Source organism: Fringilla coelebs (assembly GCF_963513975.1).
Source record: "Fringilla coelebs genome assembly, chromosome: 21".
In the NCBI taxonomy this organism is placed as follows: domain Eukaryota; kingdom Metazoa; phylum Chordata; class Aves; order Passeriformes; family Fringillidae; genus Fringilla; species Fringilla coelebs.
Genome location: NC_140047.1, coordinates 3,475,259 through 3,494,586, shown reverse-complemented (window position 1 = coordinate 3,494,586; position 19,328 = coordinate 3,475,259). Strand labels below are relative to the sequence as shown.

General features: G+C 49.5%; 1 protein-coding gene across 1 annotated transcript in view; it reads right to left on the bottom strand.

The window, feature by feature from the left end:
• Window positions 1-19,328, bottom strand: part of CACNA1B (calcium voltage-gated channel subunit alpha1 B) — a gene marked incomplete at its 5' end in the record, with an annotated part of 303,988 nt that overhangs the window by 29,853 nt on the left and 254,807 nt on the right. The window contains 8 exons of the mRNA XM_084219396.1: window positions 1,452-1,579; window positions 2,663-2,813; window positions 4,473-4,564; window positions 5,154-5,219; window positions 8,432-8,548; window positions 16,899-16,982; window positions 17,133-17,243; window positions 18,221-18,385. Coding sequence (XP_084075522.1) covers window positions 1,452-1,579; window positions 2,663-2,813; window positions 4,473-4,564; window positions 5,154-5,219; window positions 8,432-8,548; window positions 16,899-16,982; window positions 17,133-17,243; window positions 18,221-18,385 — 914 coding nt within the window. The remainder of the gene's footprint in view (window positions 1-1,451; window positions 1,580-2,662; window positions 2,814-4,472; window positions 4,565-5,153; window positions 5,220-8,431; window positions 8,549-16,898; window positions 16,983-17,132; window positions 17,244-18,220; window positions 18,386-19,328) is intronic.

Sequence of the window (19,328 nt, the reverse complement as noted above, 5' to 3'; positions counted from 1 at the left end):
CCCTTGTGTCTTGGAAGAAATGAAATTAAAAAAATAAACACCTAAAATAAACATCTCCTTGTCCAGTGTGAGAAAACCATCCCCTCCTTTAACCCACTCATAAATCAGGAATATTTTATCAGACAATTAAATGTAAGAATTAAACACTTCCAAACTTTGGCCCATTTCATTTTTTCCTGATCATTTTGCACATCTTATAACCTCAACTGCAACTCCAGAGCTAAATATTACTCAAAAGGCCCAAATTCCCACCTAGAGCTTGATGTCATTACAAGGAGGCTTCCAGGAGAAAAATGTTATGTTTAATGAGGAAAGGCTGTTTGAAAAAGTCCCATTTTTTCAGGAAACCACCCTAAGGCAGAGGAACATCACATCATTCCCTCTGGGAGCGGGTGGGAGGATGGAGCAGAGCCTGCAGGACCTGACTCAGATGCAGCCTGAGGTGTCTGCACAGCATTTGGGAAACCACCAAGGTGGATCTCGATTAAAACAACGCCGCACAAATGAGGTGTGAACCTCTCCCACTCCCTCAAGCGCTGCCAACAGCAGAGATTTGCGGATTTGCATCTCCGGATGGGATGCAGGAACCCAAAGCTCCTTTTGGAAGTGCTAAATAGCTTTTCTCCAGGGCCATTGAGGCGGGCTCAGTGGAACTGAGGCTTTAATCTGTTCATTTTTGGCTGCGCTTTGCCTGCAGGGTTTGGCTGTGCGGGAAGGAAACGCCCTTGCAGTGACACCAGGTGTGTTCCTCTGCAGCGCTCAGGGAACTGCAGCATTTCCCAGCCACCTTCCCCCAAATCCTGGAGCTGGAACAGCGGGTTCTGAGCCTGCTCAGGTGCAGCGTTACAGCGGCAGTGTCCCTCTGTCCCTATCCCAGTGTCCCTCTGTCCCTATCCTGGTGTCCCTCTGTCTCTATCCTGCTGTCCCTCTGTCCCTATCTTGGTGTCCCTCTGTCTCTATCCTGCTGCCCCTCTGTCCTTATCCTGGTGTCCCTCAGTCCCTATCCTGGTGTCCCTCTGTCCCTATCCTGCTGTCCCTCTGTCCCTATCTTGGTGTCCCTCTGTCTCTATCCTGCTGTCCCTCTGTCCCTATCTTGGTGTCCCTCTGTCTCTATCCTGCTGTCCTTCCGTCCCTATCCTGCTGTCCTTCCATCCCTATCCTGGTGTCCTTCTGTCCCTACTCTGGTGTCCCTCTGTCCCTATCCCGGTGTCCCCCTGTCCCTGTCCCTGTCCCGGTGTCCCTCTGTCCCTACTCTGGTGTCCCCCTTTCCCTACCCCGGTGTCCCTCTGTCCCTATCCTGGTGTCCCTCTGTCCCTGTCCCGTTGTCCCTATCCTGGTGTCCCCCTGTCCCTACCCTGCTGTCCCCTTGTCCCACCCCGCTGTCCCTCTGTCCCAGCCCGCTGTCCCTCTGTCCCTGTCCCTCTGTCCCAGCCCGCTGTCCCCGCACGTACCAGGCTGCCGGGTCGTACTCTGCCCACACCCGCACGAACTCGTCCAGGTGGTGCGGGCCGAGGATGGAGGAGTCCCGGGTCAGGTACTCGAAATTGTCCATGATCACTGCCACGAACAGGTTCAGCATCTGCGGGGTGGGGCCGCCAGGGGACGGAGAGGGGGAAAGGAGGAGGGAGAGGGGAACCGAGAAGGGAAGGGGGAAGGAGAAAATGGGGAAGAAGGGAGAGGGGAGCAAAGAAAGGAAGGGGGGAAGGAGAAGGGGGAAGAGAGAAAGAGGGAAAGGAGAAAGGAAGGGAAAGGAAAGAGAGAGTGGAACAGAGAAGGAAAGGGAGAAAGGAGAAGGGAAAGGATAAAGGGGGAAGAGAGGAGAAGGGAAAGAAAGGAGGGGGGAGCAGAGAAGGGAAGGGAGAAAAAAGAAAAGGGAAGAGAGAAAAAGGGAAAGGAGAAAGGAAGGGAAAAGACATGAAAGGGCAACAGAGAAGGAAAGGGAGAAAGGAGAAGAGAGAAGGGAGAAAGGAGACGGGGAAAGGGAGAAAAGGGGAAAGGAGAAGGGGGGAAGGAGAAAAAAAGGGAAAGGAGAAAGGAGAAGGGAAGTAAAATGGGAAGGGAAGAAGAATGGGAGGTAAAGAGGAAGGGGAAGGGGAATGAGAAGAGAATTTTAAAAATTAAAACCTGGAAGGGAAGCAGACATGATTCCCATAACTGGATATTACTACAAGGAGCAACCTCACTCCAAGGAGAAACTCTCCAACAGAGCCCTGGATCCCTGGGAATGCCACTGCTGCCTCCTCCTCTCCTGCCCATTTTCCCACATCCCCATCACTGGTGCTGCCTCCAGCATGATCCAGCCTGGATCCCATCTCAGCAGATGCTGGGGTTCTAGGAAATGAATATGATGCTCCCAGGAAAGGCTGCTGAACTCAGACATTGTCCCCCTGCCCTCCCCACTGCCCTTCTTCAAAGGGATGGTATAAATCAAGACAAACCCCATTAATGCTTAATTCCAAATGTTAGAGCCCCTGTGAGAAGAAAGATAAACCCTCTCCCTTTAATGACTAAATGATCTCTTTGGGGATTTTATCAGCAGGATGATAAATGGGGTTTAGCTAAGCTGGCTTGGTGGTGTCTAAATTATAATTAGGGATGAGGAGGGGAGGGTTTGGGGGATCCACAGCAGCACCCCCACTTTGGGGGCTCAGGACTGACTTACCAGGAAGGAGCAGAGGAAAATGAATGACACAAAGTAGAAATAGGCAAAATCACTGCCACATTCCTTTTTGGTGAGGCCAGAGAGGGGGTCACAGGCTCTGTTGCTCAAGCAGGACAACATGATCTCATGCCAGGCTTCCCCTGTAGCACTCCTGCAACACCAGAGCAGAGGCTGAGTTTATCCATCCCTCCCCATGGCAGCACCCTGCAATAATACTGCACCCAATTAACCAAATTAATTAGTTGGAAGGTTGTGCCCAGGAGCAGAGACTGTGCTTACACTATGAGTTGGAACTACTAGTGAGAAAGAAAGGAGAAAGAAAGGAGAAAGAACATTTCCCTCTGTTACAGGGGGGTGTCAGAAACCAGACAGGCTCAGGTAGGCTAAAAGCTTTATTGCTTCTGTGGAGAATAAAACCCAATTGATTTAAACAAATCTGAGTAAGCAGATTTTAGATTGTTGCCTTTTGAACCTAGTGCTCTAAAGCCAGTGCAGAGGATGGGAAATGAAACCAGGCTTCTCCACTGGAATCTCCTCTTTCTTTATGAGGCAGATAAATTCCAGCATGGGCTGGCTGGACTTGGGTCTCTTTTTCACCACAGTCTCCTGGGTGTTCTTCACCTGTTCCCTCCTTCCTCTCTAACTTCTACTATTGAGAGAAAAGAGCCAAAAGGAAAAACTTGGGAGTCCCAGAGAGTTGGTCCTCAAAATAAAGCAGTCCCTATGAAGTGCACCCTTGGTTTGGAAGTCAGGGGTTCTCCACATGCACTTACTTTGAATTCCTGCTTCCCTCAATTTTTGCTTCCCAAAATTCCTTTTTTTTCCTTCAACATTTAGGGGAAAAAAAGAATTTTGCCTTGTATTCCCACAGCCAGCACACAAACTTCAGGAAAACTCAGTGCTCCATCTAACCTGGAATAACTTCCAGGTTACTCTGAATTACAGCAGATTTCCCCCCTGGTGCCTGGGTGTTAGAGGCCCATTCCCTTTGTGGGGAATTTGTGCAGAAACCAACTCCCATCCCAATCCTGCTGCCTCAGCTCCTCACTCCCACTGCTGTGGGGCTGGTGAGGGACCATGAAGCTGAATAATGACCCAGTTTTACTAAAATTCACAGTTCTGAGCCCAGTGATTATTCTGAGCTAGAGAGGGCTAATTCCATTTCTGTTTGGCTTCACAGAACTCCCAGGCAAGGATCCAGTACCAAGCACCACAGAATCCTTGGAGCTGAGCCTTGGCAGGGCTGGAAGGGGCTGCTGTTCTCTGGGGGTTCTCCACAGCTGGATGAGGAACATCTCTCCCAAACTGCCCCAAGCTGGAGCAGGGCCTGTTTTGCCAGGTCTTAAAATAAAAATCTGTTATTTAATTGATTGGTTTTCAATTTGAAAATGCTTCATTTCCAGGCAGGATGGACCCAGAGGGAAACACCTGAATTCTGAAGCAGAGGTGGGGTTGGTGTAGGAGCTGGTGACTTCTGGTTATGCAAAAACTGTCAATTAAAGCAATTCTCACTTAAATAAAAGAAAAATTGACCAAGTTTCAGGACTGGAAACCCATCAGTCAGTGAAACCAGTGGGGTTCTGATCTATATTCAGCTTCTGCCTGAGTTGCCATGGGGGGGTCACAGCTCTAGGTGACACTTTGTGGAGGGGCTGAATCCAATCTGCTGTGGAGGAGGAAGCAGGAATGGATAATTTACACAAATCCCTATTTTAAAGGGTGCCCAAGTCTGAGCAGCTCAACTGGCACCTACACAAAGATATTTTTGCTGTTCACACATAAACCAGAGGATGTTTTATCCTCTCCTTACCTGAACAGGAGCATCAGGGCTTGGAGGAAGGTCCGGAAGTTGTTGTGCCGATTAATGGAGGTTTCATCATCTAAGGCAATGTTCCCAAATACCTGCCAGGAAAACAGAAGGGATTCAGCCAGGCACATCAAGGGGAGTTGGAAAAAAAGCCAGGGAAAGAATTTGTCCTCGTTTAAAGGCTCTCAAAAGCTGGAATAATTTCTGTGCTGAAAAGGGAGATAAAAATGTGTTGGGAGATCAAACACGAGATTGATGTGCTTTGTATTCCCAAAGTCCTTTCCAGCAGTTCAGCTCCATCCCAGGCCAAGAAAAGTTTATTATGTCTTCTCAGGAAGGTGCAGTGCCTGGGCTGCTCCCTCTTCCCAGCCTCTTGATGTGTCCACAGCCAGGGGAAGGGATGTGTTTTCCCACGGGATTCAGGGATGTCCAGTGCTGAAATGTGATCCAGGCTCATGCCCACAGCTGGCTTGTCCAGCTCACTGGGGACACTTCAACATAAAAACTGACAATTAAAGTTGGAAAAGAGGCCTTGTTTTCATTTCTAATTTATCTGACACCAGACAAGGAGAGCTTTTGCCTCATCCCAAATCAGTGCTGCTCCTGCTGTGGATAAAACAACCGTCTGCACCCTGAACAAACCCAGGCTGCTTATGGGAAGAATGAAAGAATGAAATATTTTACCTGCATGCCAATAATGGCATAGATGAAGAACAGCATTGCAATGAGGAGACACACATAAGGCAAGGCCTGTGGGAAAGGAAAAAATGGGATTAACGACAGAAAATGCAAACATTTAATTCCCTGGCAGGACTGAGTTTTGTGGCATTTGTCCTTGTCTTAGGTCGGAAATGGGGCTGTGTAATCTGTTCCTATCTGTCAGAGCTGGGGCAGTTCTCTCTGTTCACTGGGCAGTTTGCTTTCTCTCCCCCACAGCCAATCCTCCCTCCAGGAGATCTCTGCTGTCCATGGCCACTGAGTGTCCCTGCAGGGCTGATCAAATTCCATCATCCCATGGGGAGATGCTGTGCCCAGGGCAGGAGCCAAGCATTCCTACCTGGATACAATCTGCCCTGGAACAGCACAGCAGCCTTTGCCCCCTGCATTCCCAGAGGAGCAGCTTTCTCCTGCCCTGCATTCCCAGAGGGAGAGCAGGCCCATCTCCAGCAGCCCTGCAGCTGCAGAGGAAAACTCCCCCCTTGTGCAGGATCCTGCTGCAGCAGAGCCACAGCTGGCACTGCAGGAGGGCTGAGCCCCCCTGGGATGGGGCTGTGCCCCCACCCTGACACACAGGGGACAGGGCAGGGTCTGGCTCTGGCAGTGGTTTGTTTTCTTTATTTGAACTATTGCATTTGTATTTTTAATTTTTCTAGTAAAGAACTGTTATTCCTGCTCCCATATCTTCGCCTGAAAGCCCCTTAATTTCAATATTACAACAATTCAGAGGGAGGAGGTTTACATTTTCCATTTCAAGAGAGGCTCCTGCCTTCCTTAGCAGACACCTTTCTTTTCAATCCAAGACAGTCCTTCAGGTGTAAGAACTGGGATGAGGATATGAAGAATTGTGGCAGCCCCCAGGATACAACCCCCTGGAGCCAGGTGTTCATTGATCACACAATGTCAGGGCTTTCCAAGGGCTCTCTCTCTATCCTTGGAAGCAGCAAGCAAGGAAAACACAATCCGAGGCTCGGCAGTGAACACTGGAGCTACCAGCAGGCACTGGCACTTTGTGTGCATAATTGTATGAACATTAATTGTTAATGACCTTACTGGAAATTCAGTCTGAGCAAAAAAAAAAAAAAAAATCTCCATCCCAGAAATGAGTGCCTGCTCAGAAACAGGCCCAGTTTGGAATCCCAGGAGGACAAAAAGATTCTGAGTTTTAGCAAGAAATCAGTGAAGGCTGCAATGTAATTATGTCACCCAGGCTGAGAGTGACAGCTATTTTCCACTTAGGCAAAATGAATGGGTAATTAATGCCTCTTAATTAGTAATAGCTCAAAACCAGAGAAGTCTTGCCCTCGGGCCAGCCCCTGTGGTGCCTGAGGCAGGAGTTCTGCAGGCCAAGGGAGCAGGAATTGTAAAATCATGAAATATTCTGAGTTGGAAAAGACACCTGAGGATCATCAGGTGCCACCCCTGTCCCTGCCCAGACCCCCACCCAGCCCACCCTGGGCATCCCTGGCAGCGCTGTCCAAAGGCTCCTGGAGCTCTGGCAGCCTCGGGGCCGTGCCCATTCCCTGGGCAGCCTGGGCAGTGCCAGCACCCTCTGGGGGAAGAACCTTTCCCTGAGCTCAGCCTGAGCTGCCCTGGCCCAGCCCCAGCCGTGCCCTGGCTCCTGTCCCTGTCCCAGAGCAGAGATGGGAGCTGCCCCTCGGGAGGAGCTGCAGCCCCGGGGAGCTCTGCCCTCACTCTGCTCCAGCTGAACAACCCCAGAGCCCTGGGCTGCTCCTCACGGGCCCCTCCAGACCCTTCCCCATCCCTGTGCCCCTCCTTTGGACACTCTCACAGCTTTTTCTTACTGGGGTGCCCAAATCTCCCCCAGCACTGGGGGTGAGGCCCAGCCCAGAGCAGAGCAGGACAATTCCATCCCTGGCCCGGCCACCATCGCTGGGCCTGAGGCACCCCGGGACAAAACGTGGAGGAAAACTGGGGAGAAGGAGCTGATGGACACCTCTGCAGGAGGGACACAGCCTGTGAGCTCTGAGCTGGGGGGACAGACAGACAAACAGCTCCTCATGAAGCCCAGGGACGTCCTGGCTCCATGTCAGGGCCACACTCTGGACACAGGCTTTGGGAAGGGTCGGGATTGTCTGGAAAAGGCTGAGCCCCTTCTCCCAGAATCCATCCACTCTCTCCTGACTGGGAACACCCCACACCTGCAGACCCCTCAGAGGGGCTGGGGCTCTGCACCCACAGCTCCCAGCCCTTGAGTACTGGTGTGCCAGAGCCCAGGATCACTGCCACAAATCCTGGTTCCACTGCTGTGCTCCCCTCCCTGCTCTGCAGAACCTGAGCAAGCCCCAGGACCAGAGTTAAAGCATCAAACAATGAAAAATGGGCTGCAAACCAGCTGAGAGCTGTAAAAATAACCAGCTTTGGGGCATGTGGGCTTTTCTTTAGATCTAGAAAACAGCTAATTCAATGTTCTGAGGACTGACAGGAAGAAGGGCAGAGGTAAAGGCAACCAGGCAAAGCAACTGCCCCAATTTCACAACAAAACCTCAACAAGACCTCATTATTTTAATCCTCCACATCATCAAACCCAGGCCTGTGGCTCTACAGCTTCACAGTTCATGTTAGTGAAGCTCAAGGGGCTGGGTTTCACCTCTGCCAGATCCTGCCACACCCAAATCCTGGGGCAGGGAATTTAACCTTACACTCACTGCAGGTGAAGAACAAGGCACTCATCAGTCAGGCCACCTCTTCCTGAGCATCCAGACTTTGCCAGAGGGATTTTGGGGCAGTCTCAAGGGTAACCTGAGTGTTGAGCACTTGCTGGAGTCTGCATGAGCAAGCAGCCCTTCAGCCTCCTCCTCCTTCAGGGGATGGTCAGTGCCAACCTGTTCTCTTTTCTGTAGAAAATTAATATTCCTGGCACTGCAGTGCTCACCAGCTCATTTTTAGCAGAATTAATATTCCTAGGATTGGTCAGTGTGAGCCAGTTCACTTTTAGCAGAATTAACATCCCTTGTTTTGCGAACCAGTTGAATTAACAATTAATATTCTTGGTGCCAACCAGTTTGATTTTCTGCAGAATTAATATTCCCGTGGCTGGGCAGTGCTCACCAATCCTCTTTTTCTGAAGAATTCCTGAATTCTGAATTCCTCTAATTGCTCTGTCGAGTTGCAGAGAGGCTGTTCCAAGCCAAGAGAATCTCTTGGACCCTCCCTGGAAGATGCTCCACGTGCACCAAGCACGACCCTCTCCCCAGATCTCTCCCCACAGTGCCAAGGCTCACCTTGAAGGACTGCACGAATGTCCAGAGCAGGATGCGGATGGTGTAGCCCTGGCGGAGGAGCTTGATGAGCCTGGCTGCCCGGAAGAGCCGCAGGAAGCTGAGGTTGATGAAGTTGTCCTGTGGAAAGTAAAGGTTTTGTGTCCTTCAGAAACGACCGCGATCCGAAACCACAGCCCGCAAAAAAGAAATTAAAATTACCAGCTTCACGATCTAAGCAGCAAATCGGCCACCAGAAAACCTTCCAAAAGAAACATTCGTCAGTGCAGATCACTCCACATGCAGCAAGAATGAGAAAACCCCTCTCCACAAGAGCCCTCCCCTCTGCTACTGGCTCAATGAGAGAAAAGGAAAAGGCCCTGCCACGCTGTCCTTGGAGGGCTGATTTGCTTAGAGCAAGGCAGATTTTCTCCCCCTCAAGACTCAGGGAGAGGGGGATGGTGCCAGATTTTCATTTTGAAAAGGAATGAGGTTGGTTGAAAGTCTTGGTCAGCTCAGTTTTGACAGGGAATTGAACTTAAGCCAAGACACTGGCAAGGGACAAAGAAAGGCATTGTCCAGTGAAGATTCAAACATCCTTGGAAGAATGAGGATGTTTTCCAACCTGGAGGTTTCCAGTGTTTGTACAGCCTGCAACTGGACAGGTTTGCCAAGGAGAAACGGCACCAGAAGATTGTTTGGAAGATGGATCAAGGGCAGCGAGTCAATTGGGGAGGTGGAGCTTTCACCAGCAGGAAGATGCCTTAGGAACCTGCTGGTTTTCCAAATTCTCGTTAAATGTGTCTGCACAAGTGGATCAAAGAACTGCTGGAGGCAGGTTCTGATTTTCATTTGTTTTCTAGGATTTTCCCCACCCCTCACCCCATTTTTTTTTATTCTTTCCTTCGGGGAAAAGAGGATTCTTGCCCCAATGAGCTAATCTAGAGAGGGTTCTTTCCAAAACAAAACATGCAAAAGCCAGATCCCTCTTGCCCTCCTATTTTGAGAAGATGAAAAAATATTCCCCTGTTCCATAATTCACTTTTTTGTGGATCTCTGATCACAGCCACTTATTTGACTGAATGAGCTGAAGAGAGAAAACATCCCACTTTAAACTATTGAGCAGTGAAGCAGCAAATATAATCATAAGGAGCTCTGCTTGGTAAAGATGAGCAAAAATTTCCCTTGGATTATTGTTTTGCCAGAAGTCACTTTGAAATGACCCACATTTCTTGCTCATTTGGCTACAGAGCTCGTGCTGAAATTGGGGGGCTTGTTGGATCTATGGATTCTTTCAATGCCAGCTCAGTTTTGGGGCCATTAGCATTGCATTCCACCAATCCCATCAAAGAGTTCCAGAACTCAAGTCTCAGGCATGCACTCGGTTTCTCTCAGGTTAAAAACACAAGCAGCTCAGAGTTAGGCACAGACCGAAAATCAGACTCGATCTTCAAATAAAGAGAAAAGAGAAAAGCACAGGAATGTTCAATGAAGGAGCAGACAACACTGAGCTCATTCAAGCCAGCAACAGAAGCCATCTCTGGCAGGCAAAGCACAAGCAGGGATTCCCCTGGGTTGGGCAGTAGAACAGGCACTGAAAATGTCCACTTTGTCTCAGCATCAGCTGCAGGTTTGTTTTCACAGCGCTTACCTTCCCTTCACAACAGTCCAGCTGCACTCACCTGAGCAGGGCAGGGCCAGGGGAGGGCCCTGGGGCAGAGCTGGGGAATGGGGACCATCACTAATGGGGTTCTTCTTCCCACTGTGAGCCGGGCCCAGGGCAGGGCAGAGGTTTAACCGTGAGCCCTTTTAATCAGGAAAATCTCCCCACCAGTGGGAACTGGATCAGCCCTATCAGCACTTAGGCCTGAAAGTCTGATTTTAACTTCAGAGCAATGCTCAAGCCAGATCTTTCCTGTGCACAACCCTTGGGCTCCAAGGAGGAGCAGGGGCACAGGACCCATCTCTGCAGGATCCTGCGGGATCTCTCTCCTCCCACGTAACTGCAGCCCAGCAGCAGGAACATTGTCCTGCTCAGGCTTTGCTAAAACTTCATCAGCACAGCTGCCAGGGTGTTAAACACCTGCTTTGGGCTGGGCCCCCTGCAAGCTGAGCTAGCCCAGTGCTACCATGGAAAAGAGGTAGAAATGGGAAAAGGGTTCAAGACTGTGCAGTTATCTCTCTGACCCTCCCCATCCCTGGGATTTAGATGGACAAACAGTCCATAGATCATTTTTCCCCCCCACATTCCCTATTTAACTCTGGCATTGCCACTTCCTAAAGAGCAGTGAAAGCCTTGGCTCCATGCAGAGCCACTCCCAACCCAGGAAAATCCCCCTCCCACCACCGACACCCGGGGATGTTGGAAGGGCCGTTCTCAGCACTGCCCGGAGAGAGAGAGGCCAGTTCCCCACGCTGCTGGGGGCTGCAAGGGCTCCACGTGTGTGTGTGGCACCCTCAGCACCCCACAGACCAAACCCATCCTCCCACACCTCAACTCTCCAGGCAGGAATTGGGATGGCATGCAGCCAAAGGGGAAACTCCACATTGCTTTATTTCTCAGGTAAAACAGTTTTTGGCATCAGTTTTCCTCCTCCTGAGCCACCTCTGTGCCATGCACAGATCTGATATGTAGGTTATCAAAGTCATCCTTTCCAGGCTTTTTTTTTTTTTCTTTCCTGTTGCACAGATGCTCATGGTGCTCACAACAGGCACCAGAGCTTTAGGATTTTATCATCCATCTGAGAAATAATAAATTAGGTTTGGAAAATCATTTCCACCTGGCCTGTCACTATTTTCCTGGAAAAGGAAGGGCTGGTACTGAAGGGAACCTGGGGGTCTGGGCATGGCCAGGAACTGCCACCACTTCCCACAAGAGGAGATGGGCCATGCATCCCACTGGGAAGAAAACTGAGAAGAGTGGGGAAAGAGAGAATAGACACCACCAATAAGGAGCTGCCCTTGAAGGCAGTCCCACCATGGCAGCCTGCTCTGTTACCCCTTCTTAGGTTGTTTTCATAGAATCCCAGAATGGGTTGGGTTGGAAGAGACCTTAAAGCCCACCCAGTGCCACCCCTGCCATGGCAGGGACACCTCCCACTGTCCCAGGTGCTCCCAGCCCTGTCCAGCCTGGCCTTGGGCACTGCCAGGGATCCACGGGCAGCCCCAGCTGCTCTGGGCACCCTGTGCCAGGGCCTGCCCACCCTGCCAGGAACAATTCCCAATTCCCAATATCCCATCCAGCCCTGCCCTCTGGCAGTGGGAGCCATTCCCTGTGTCCTGTCCCTCCATGCCTTGTCCCCAGTCCCTCTCCAGCTCTCCTGGAGCCCCTTCAGGCCCTGGCAGGGGCTCTGAGCTCTCCCTGGAGCTTCTCCTCTCCAGGTGAGCACCCCCAGCTCTCCCAGCCTGGCTCCAGCCCTGGAGCAACTCCGTGGCCTCCTCTGGATCTCTCCAGGATCTCCATGTCCTGCTTCTTTTGGGGGCTCAGAGTTTTCCATGCTGAAAATCAGGAAATGCATGAAGAGCAGGGCACAGGCACTGCCTGGATCTGTGTCCCAGTGCCTTCAGCAGCAGAGAGGTTTCCTGCCCAGCACAAGAGCTGCTCCCTCTGTCCACAGGGATGCAGAAGGAGCTGCAGGAAGAGGCATCTAACCAAGCCAAGAATGGGATCACTCAGGAAGCTTTAGGACATCTCTTCATCTGGCATCAATAAAAAGCACCTTATTAATGAATTAATTAAGGAATTACTGATGAGGAAATAGCTGAGTTGCCACGTAAATGTCCATGGTATTGCCAGCACTGAAGTTTTCCTGAATTTCCTGAATTTTGCACAGGGTCTTGGCTTCATCTGGCGCTTGGGGAATCCACTTGTGATTTTAAGAGGCTGAAGATTTTTGCCACGCTCGTCTGTGTCTCGAGGACTCTGCCTTTGGAGGGATTTCCTATCAGTCCTTCCATCCTGAGTCAGGAATGCTGGAAAAATTATTTTGTGTGCAATGCCCAGAACTCTCCTCATTTCCTACCTGACAGAATCACAGAATATCCTGAGCTGGAGGGACTGAAGGGATCCCCCAGCCCAGCTCCTGTCCCTGCCCAGACCCCCACCCAGCCCACCCTGGGCATCCCTGGCAGCGCTGTCCAAAGGCTCCTGGAGCTCTGGCAGCCTCGGGGCCGTGCCCATTCCCTGGGCAGCCTGGGCAGTGCCAGCACCCTCTGGGGGAAGAACCTTTCCCTGAGCTCCAGCCTGAGCTGCCCTGGCCCAGCCCCAGCCGTGCCCTGGCTCCTGTCCCTGTCCCAGAGCAGAGATGGGAGCTGCCCCTCGGGAGGAGCTGCAGCCCCGGGGAGCTCTGCCCTCACTCTGCTCTCCTCCTGGATTCCTCTCAGCTTTGCTGCTCCTCCTGTGTCACTGCAGCAGCTCCAGAGGACAACGAGGTGCTCCAGAGTCCTCACCTGAATGCCAAGTGCTTGAAGGAGCCTGGACCTGTCTCTATGAAATAACCCCAACCCTAACAAAGTGCAGGATGAGCTTTTCAGTCTTTGACCAGTATCAGGGACAGCAGCCAAAATTCAGCAAACTGATTTTTCCCCAATATATTTTTATGTTCACAGCTAATGCCAGAGCCCTCTTCTGTGCTGCCTGGGCCAGGTGTGCAGCAGACAAAGTCTCCAAATTTATCCTGAGTGCTCCCACACATCTGGAAGGGATCCAGCACCATGGAGGATTCCCTTCTTGGCTTGCACGGGGCAAGCTTTGAACTTACACACTGTCTTTTTCTCTGCTGCATGCCAGCAGAAAATTCCCCCCAAGACCCTCCATGAACACGCATGGAGCTTCTGTGCAGCCTGGAAATAAAAATTCACCCTGATTTCTTTTTTAACAGCAACTGTGCAACAGGAAACGTGGATGTTCACAGATCCAAGAGCTGGTGTCAGGTGGCTGAGCAAGGATTTTTGAGAAGCTTCTGGTCTCATTTGTGTTATCAACCATAGCCAAAATAATTAAGAATGGAAATATATATATTTTTCTGATTGCATTTTCCTTTATGGATTCTCTTTTGTTTAATTGGTGATTTTCAAATATAAAGGTCAATATTTCCAAAGGCATTTTTGGAATAAATTTGCACTTTGGCACTGAATTCCCAGTGGGATCTGGTTCCTGGTACTTTTCAGCTCTGGTCATAACATGATTTATTCATTTTACTAGGGGTTTTGGCTTTGCATCCATTTTGGGTTTGATTCTGTTCACTGTGGTTCACTGTGAAAAATGGGTTCTTCTTTGGGTTGGTGTCACAGAGAATTTTCTAATTTAAGTTCCTTCTTTCCCATCATTTTTCATTTGAGGGAAGCAAGTCTGCCATCACCCCAATAATATTTTTGCCTTACAATACACAGGTTAAAACACCTGTAAGGCTGTCAGGTGCCTCCTTCAGCAGAAAGCTCCATCCTCTCATCCAAAGAGAAGCCAGAGAGCTGAATTTGGTACCACCACCTCCAAACCCCAGCGTTTCCAGGTGCAGAACATCCTTCCCTGGCCATCTCCTCCCATTTCCCGTGGAAATAAAGCAAGTGGCAGCGTCCCCTTTGGCACAGGGGTGGCACAGGGAGCAGGGACGGGCTATTGGCAACTGCTCAGGTCACCAATGAGCCCAGGGAGGGAGGTGCAGGGCAGAAGCCACTTTGGGGCACGCTGCAGTGAGGCTTTTCCACCAGTGCAATCGGAACTCTCATTAAAAAAAAAAAAATAAACCAAACCAAAAACGTCTCAAATCAAAGAAAAACGAGAGAAAATCAAAGCAGAGAATTTAAAGAATTGTTTAAATTCAATGAAACCAACCGTGTCCTATATGTGATGTTGTCATGGATGGATATTTGCAAGATTATTTACAAAGTTTTATATTTTTTTTTTTGAGCAGCAGGTGCACAACATACAGACGGAGACATGGTTTTCGCATTGTATGTTGATTGGATGGCGTGATTCAGCAGGTAGATAAGGAAAATAAGGAACAAAAACAGGAAACAAAAGAGAAAATGAGTAATCAGGACAAGCAAAAAGGAAACTCTGAAAAATTTCACTGGAAAAAAAACCATTGGGCTATCGGGGGAGGTGTTATTTTATGGGAACTCCAGAAATCAAAAATGCTTCGAACCAAAAGAGATTCGGAGATCCTTGAGGTAACACAGACAGTGCAGTTGTTATTTGCATTTCAGTTTGTAATGCAAATTTGGAGACAATTCACAGACACTTCTCAGGATGGCTTTTTATATTTCCAGGCATAGAAATAGATGTCAGTTTGCTAAACACCCACTCAGCCTCCCAGGGCCGACTGTGTCCACAAGGACACCTTTAATCCCACCTCTTTTCCCTCATTTACTGAGGGGAAAAAAACTGACATTCATGCTTTTGCCTGAGGAAATAAAAAAATAGATATTCCACTACAATCACAAGGTAAATTACATGTGACATGACCAGGAAAATTAAAACAAAGCAATTAATCCACACAATTCTTTTCCTTTTGTCTTTACTTCTCAGAGGGTTAAAGGTACCAAACAAGGCTGGTGGAAGCCAAGTCTCTCAAGGTGAGGCCACCCAGGATTATTTACCTTTGGAGAACACTTCTAGCTGGAAAATATGGAGGAAAACAGTGCTGTGGCAACTATTTGTGAGCCTGAGCTCAGTGTCACACCTAGGAAACATCTCCTGGGGACCTGGAGGGTGCTGGGACAGGGACAGCTGCAGGCTGGCAGTCAAGGTCACTTTGTGGCTGTCACCTGCACTTCCCAGCTGAGGAAACTCCATGGAGGGTTGGAGGGAGTGAAGGGGCTGCCCCAAGCTCTGCCCAGCTGAGGAGGGGAGGCTGGAGCTGAGGAAGGCACATGGAGAAAGGGCCATTCCCTGCTGTGGGACTGGTGATCCAAGAGCTCTTCTCCTCTCTGCTTATTCCCTGCTCCAGGAGAGTGCCCTGAGGTGAGGAAGGTGAGGTGGGGCTGGTTCAGCAGCAGCTCAGTGGATGCTCATCCCCAGTCTTTATTTCCTGCTCTGCCCTACCTGGAATTGCAAGTCAGTTTTTCAAGAACCTGACTTTTCAAATGTCCCATTAACTGAGCAGGGGAGGGCAGCACTGTGGCTGCTCCTTGCCTGTGAAATAGCTCCAAAATTGAGGATTTTAGCAGCATGTGGGCTTGGTGTTGAGAAGCAGAAACCTTCCTGAAGGAGAAGACACCAGTCTGGGAGCAGCCAGAGGCTCCCTTACCCTGTGGGAGCTGCCAGTGCTGCTTCCTCCCAGGAAAAGTGGCCAAAGTGGGGCTGGAAAAGCTTCAGTCTGTCTGTGGCTGACTTGCAAATGTTTTCACAAATTTTCAAACCATGGCAAAAGTTTGGGTGCCCTTGGCAAGAAAACACATCCCATGGCAGAGGGAGTGGGGACAAGCACTCTGTGCCTTCCCACAGCACTCAGAGAGGGTGAGCTGAGTAACTTCAGCCTGGCTGCACTGAAAACAAAATCCAAAGCCTAGGATTCACCAACAGATAAATGAACACCATTTGTATGGGGAGGAAAACCTGGGGGTTGTGCGTTATTTTGTACCAAGGAGGTTAAATAAAAATGCATTTTGTTAGAAACAGTCATACGGTCTTCACCACCACCTGGAAAGGAATGTGGGGAGCACAGTTGTGAGCACACACAAAACAGATCTACAGGCAAACCCCTGGGACTGAGGAAAAAAGTTATGGTTAAGTTCAAATTCATCACACTCTGATACATCATCAGCTACAACATGCACTGGGAGAGGAGAGGAGCAATTTGTACATCAGGTAATATCAGACTGTCAGGGACTGAGATAGACATTGGCTGCCCTTATGGAAAAATCCTTCAGAATTTAATGATGAGTCTGGCCCCTTTGTGAGATGTGCAAGGCTTGTTAGCAGGGAGACAGCAGCTCTTGTAGGGTGCCCAGAAATCCTATGTGAAAACTGATTGTTGATTCATTGCCCCACAGAGCTTTTGTGACAGAACATTCCCCCAGGCCAGACTCTTCACCTCTTCCCTTCCCTGTGTCCCTGTCACTTCACCTTCACCCTTCCCCGTGACCCACACTGGGCAGGAATCCCGAGGGCCAGACATCTGCCCTGCAAAAAAACTCCCACATTAACACAGCAGAATCCCTTTGGTCTTTTCCCTCTCTCAATTCAGCAGGATTTTTCCATGAACAGGCAGAAAAGGCCTGGGGATAGAGTATTTTGCTGTGGGAGAGAGGGAGCTGCTTCCTGGCAGAGTCACGAGCACTGTGCTTCTCATCAGAGCCTTCCCTCTTTGGGGCAGACAGCTGTGCTCAGCTCCATGGAAAAGCAGAGCTCATGGAACAGGGTCAGCCAAGGCCATCCTGACTCCCCGAGGCAGCTCCAGGGAATAAGGCTGGTAAGGGAGAAGGTTCACTGTCTTGACAGGGCACAGCTTTGTTTATAAATGAAATAAATTGAGTAAACTGTACTTACCGCAATCTCTGTTACTAAAATATCAGTAATACTTCCCAACACTGTTACAAAATCAAAGACATTCCAGGCATCTCGGAAATAATTCTGCCAAATAGAACACAAGGGGAATAGAGGGATCCAGGGGTTAATTTTTTTTTTTTTGCCAGCACAGGTTCAGAGAGTTTTTTTGTTTGTTTGCTTTTAAACGCGCGTCACGAAACTCGAGAGGTGGAAGGGAAGGAGGAAGGCACCTACCAGCACACCAAAGGCAATGATCTTCAGCACACATTCCATGGAAAACATGGATGTAAACACAATATTCAGGCATTTCAGCATTTCTTCGTATGCTTCTGGAGCATCATAGAACTAAAGTGGGATGGAAGAAAGGCTCTTACTGGAAGGTCACTGATTCCCCAGCTGATTCCTGCTCCTTTCAGTCAGGATTCTGTGCTCACTTTAAGTGGGATTTGGGGTTACAACACAATTATTCCTGTCCCTCTTGCTCCATGCCGTACTGAGGGGGCAGCTGGAATATCCCCAGCAGTGGAGACTGTTGCTGAGGGACATCCTCCTGTAAGCACAGCACGGACCAGGAGGGAGGAAGGGCATTTTCCAACCCAGAGGACAAGTGCAGAACTGTTTCTTCCACTAATATGGGGACCCCTTGATTGTAAAGATACTCTAAGACAGGCAAGGGATAGGAGGGGACATATCCACCTGTGTCTCTTCCCCCACTCTGGATCACATCCCAGGAGCCTGGTGCTGTTCCAAAATTGAGTAATTTCACAGAATGACAGAATGGCTTGGGTTGGGACCTTAAACATCATCCAGTCCACCACCTGCCATGGCAGGGATACCTTACATTATCTCAGGATGCTCCAAGCCCCATCCAGCCTGGCCTTGGGCACTGCCAGGGATCCAGGGGCAGCCCCAGCTGCTCTGGGCACCCTGTGCCAGGGCCTCCCCACCCTCCCAGGGAAGAATTCCCTCCCAGTGTCCCATCTAAACTCTGTTTCAATTTGAATTTCCATGGCCTGTCTGGACTTTGAGCAGCCCCAAGACCCTGCTTGGAGAAAGCTCAGGCTGGGGCTGGAGATCAGGACCTGCAGATCCCAGTTCCCATCCCGTGGTCACACACCAAAGGGGCAGAGCCCAACCACCACTCTTGCAGGGAACCCCACGGTGGGATCTCACCCCAGCTAATCCACCTCCCTCGGGGGCCAAAGGAATCCCACCAGGCACATAGGGAGTGGTGGCTGCTCTGCTGAGCCCCCCAGCTCTCAGGCTGAGAGTCTCTCCAGCCAACAGCCCAAAATTCCAAGATTCAGGAAGATCCCACTCACCTTCATCATGAGGACGATGGTGTTGAGAGCAATCATGACCATGATGAAGTACTCAAAGGGAGGGGACACCACGAATTTCCACATCTTGTACTGGAAGGATTGCTTGTTCTGAGGCATGTAGCGGGTCAGGGGCTTGGCACTTATGGCAAAGTCTATGCAGGCCCTCTACAAAACAAAAAGGGGATGAAAAGATGCCACAGAAAGTGCTTGGAAGTCTTTATCCATCAGGATGCGGTTGGGATAGTGAGCAGAGCATTTATGCCAAGTGAGTACTGGCGGTTCCTGTAAAATGCAGCACAGGATCCCCAAATCCTGATCCATTCTCCTGGAATATTTACCCTATAACTTTCCCATGCCCCTTGCAGTCCTACCACATTCCATTAGAGCCCAGCTCCTCCTAGGTCCTGATCCCTTCCCACTTCTAAAAACACTTCCAGTTCCTCCTGATGGGCGGTTATAGGAACCAGAGGATTGGTAAAGATGTTATTTGTGGTTTTTAAAAAGTATTGTGGAACTCAGGTGTGTCCTCATACACAGCAACACCCAAAGAGCTCAGAATGTTTCATAAAATGAGAACTGAATTTACCAATCAATTATCCACCAAAAGCACTTGGGAGAACTCTCAGAGATCCCCTTCACTGGCTATTTCTGTTCACTTTATTGTGAATATAAAACTGATAAAAATTGCTTTCTACAAGAGGTTTTTGATTCTGGAGCATTTTCTCAACTTGAATTTACATAAAAATTGCAAGTCTGAAATCACTTTCTGCTCAGTTGGAAAATAACATGGGTAAAGCTCTCTAAATATTCTGCTTTATTTTGGACTTTGTATTCATTTAGACAAACAAGGAACTAATTAAAAATCACTTAAAAATTCATCTCTTTTCATCAAAAATCAGGTTCCAGTTTCAAAATATATGAAAAGAGATGGTTCTTCCCAAAAGAGGTCATTGAGGCTGGGGACCCTGGAAGAAGGATGCTGCAGATGCTAAAAATCTGCATGGACTGAGAAGGAAACTGGATACACCCATGGCAGGAAGATACACAGATGCCAGTAACTAAAGAAAAAACAGCTCAGGAGGTCCCTGAGTGGCAAACAATGGTATTT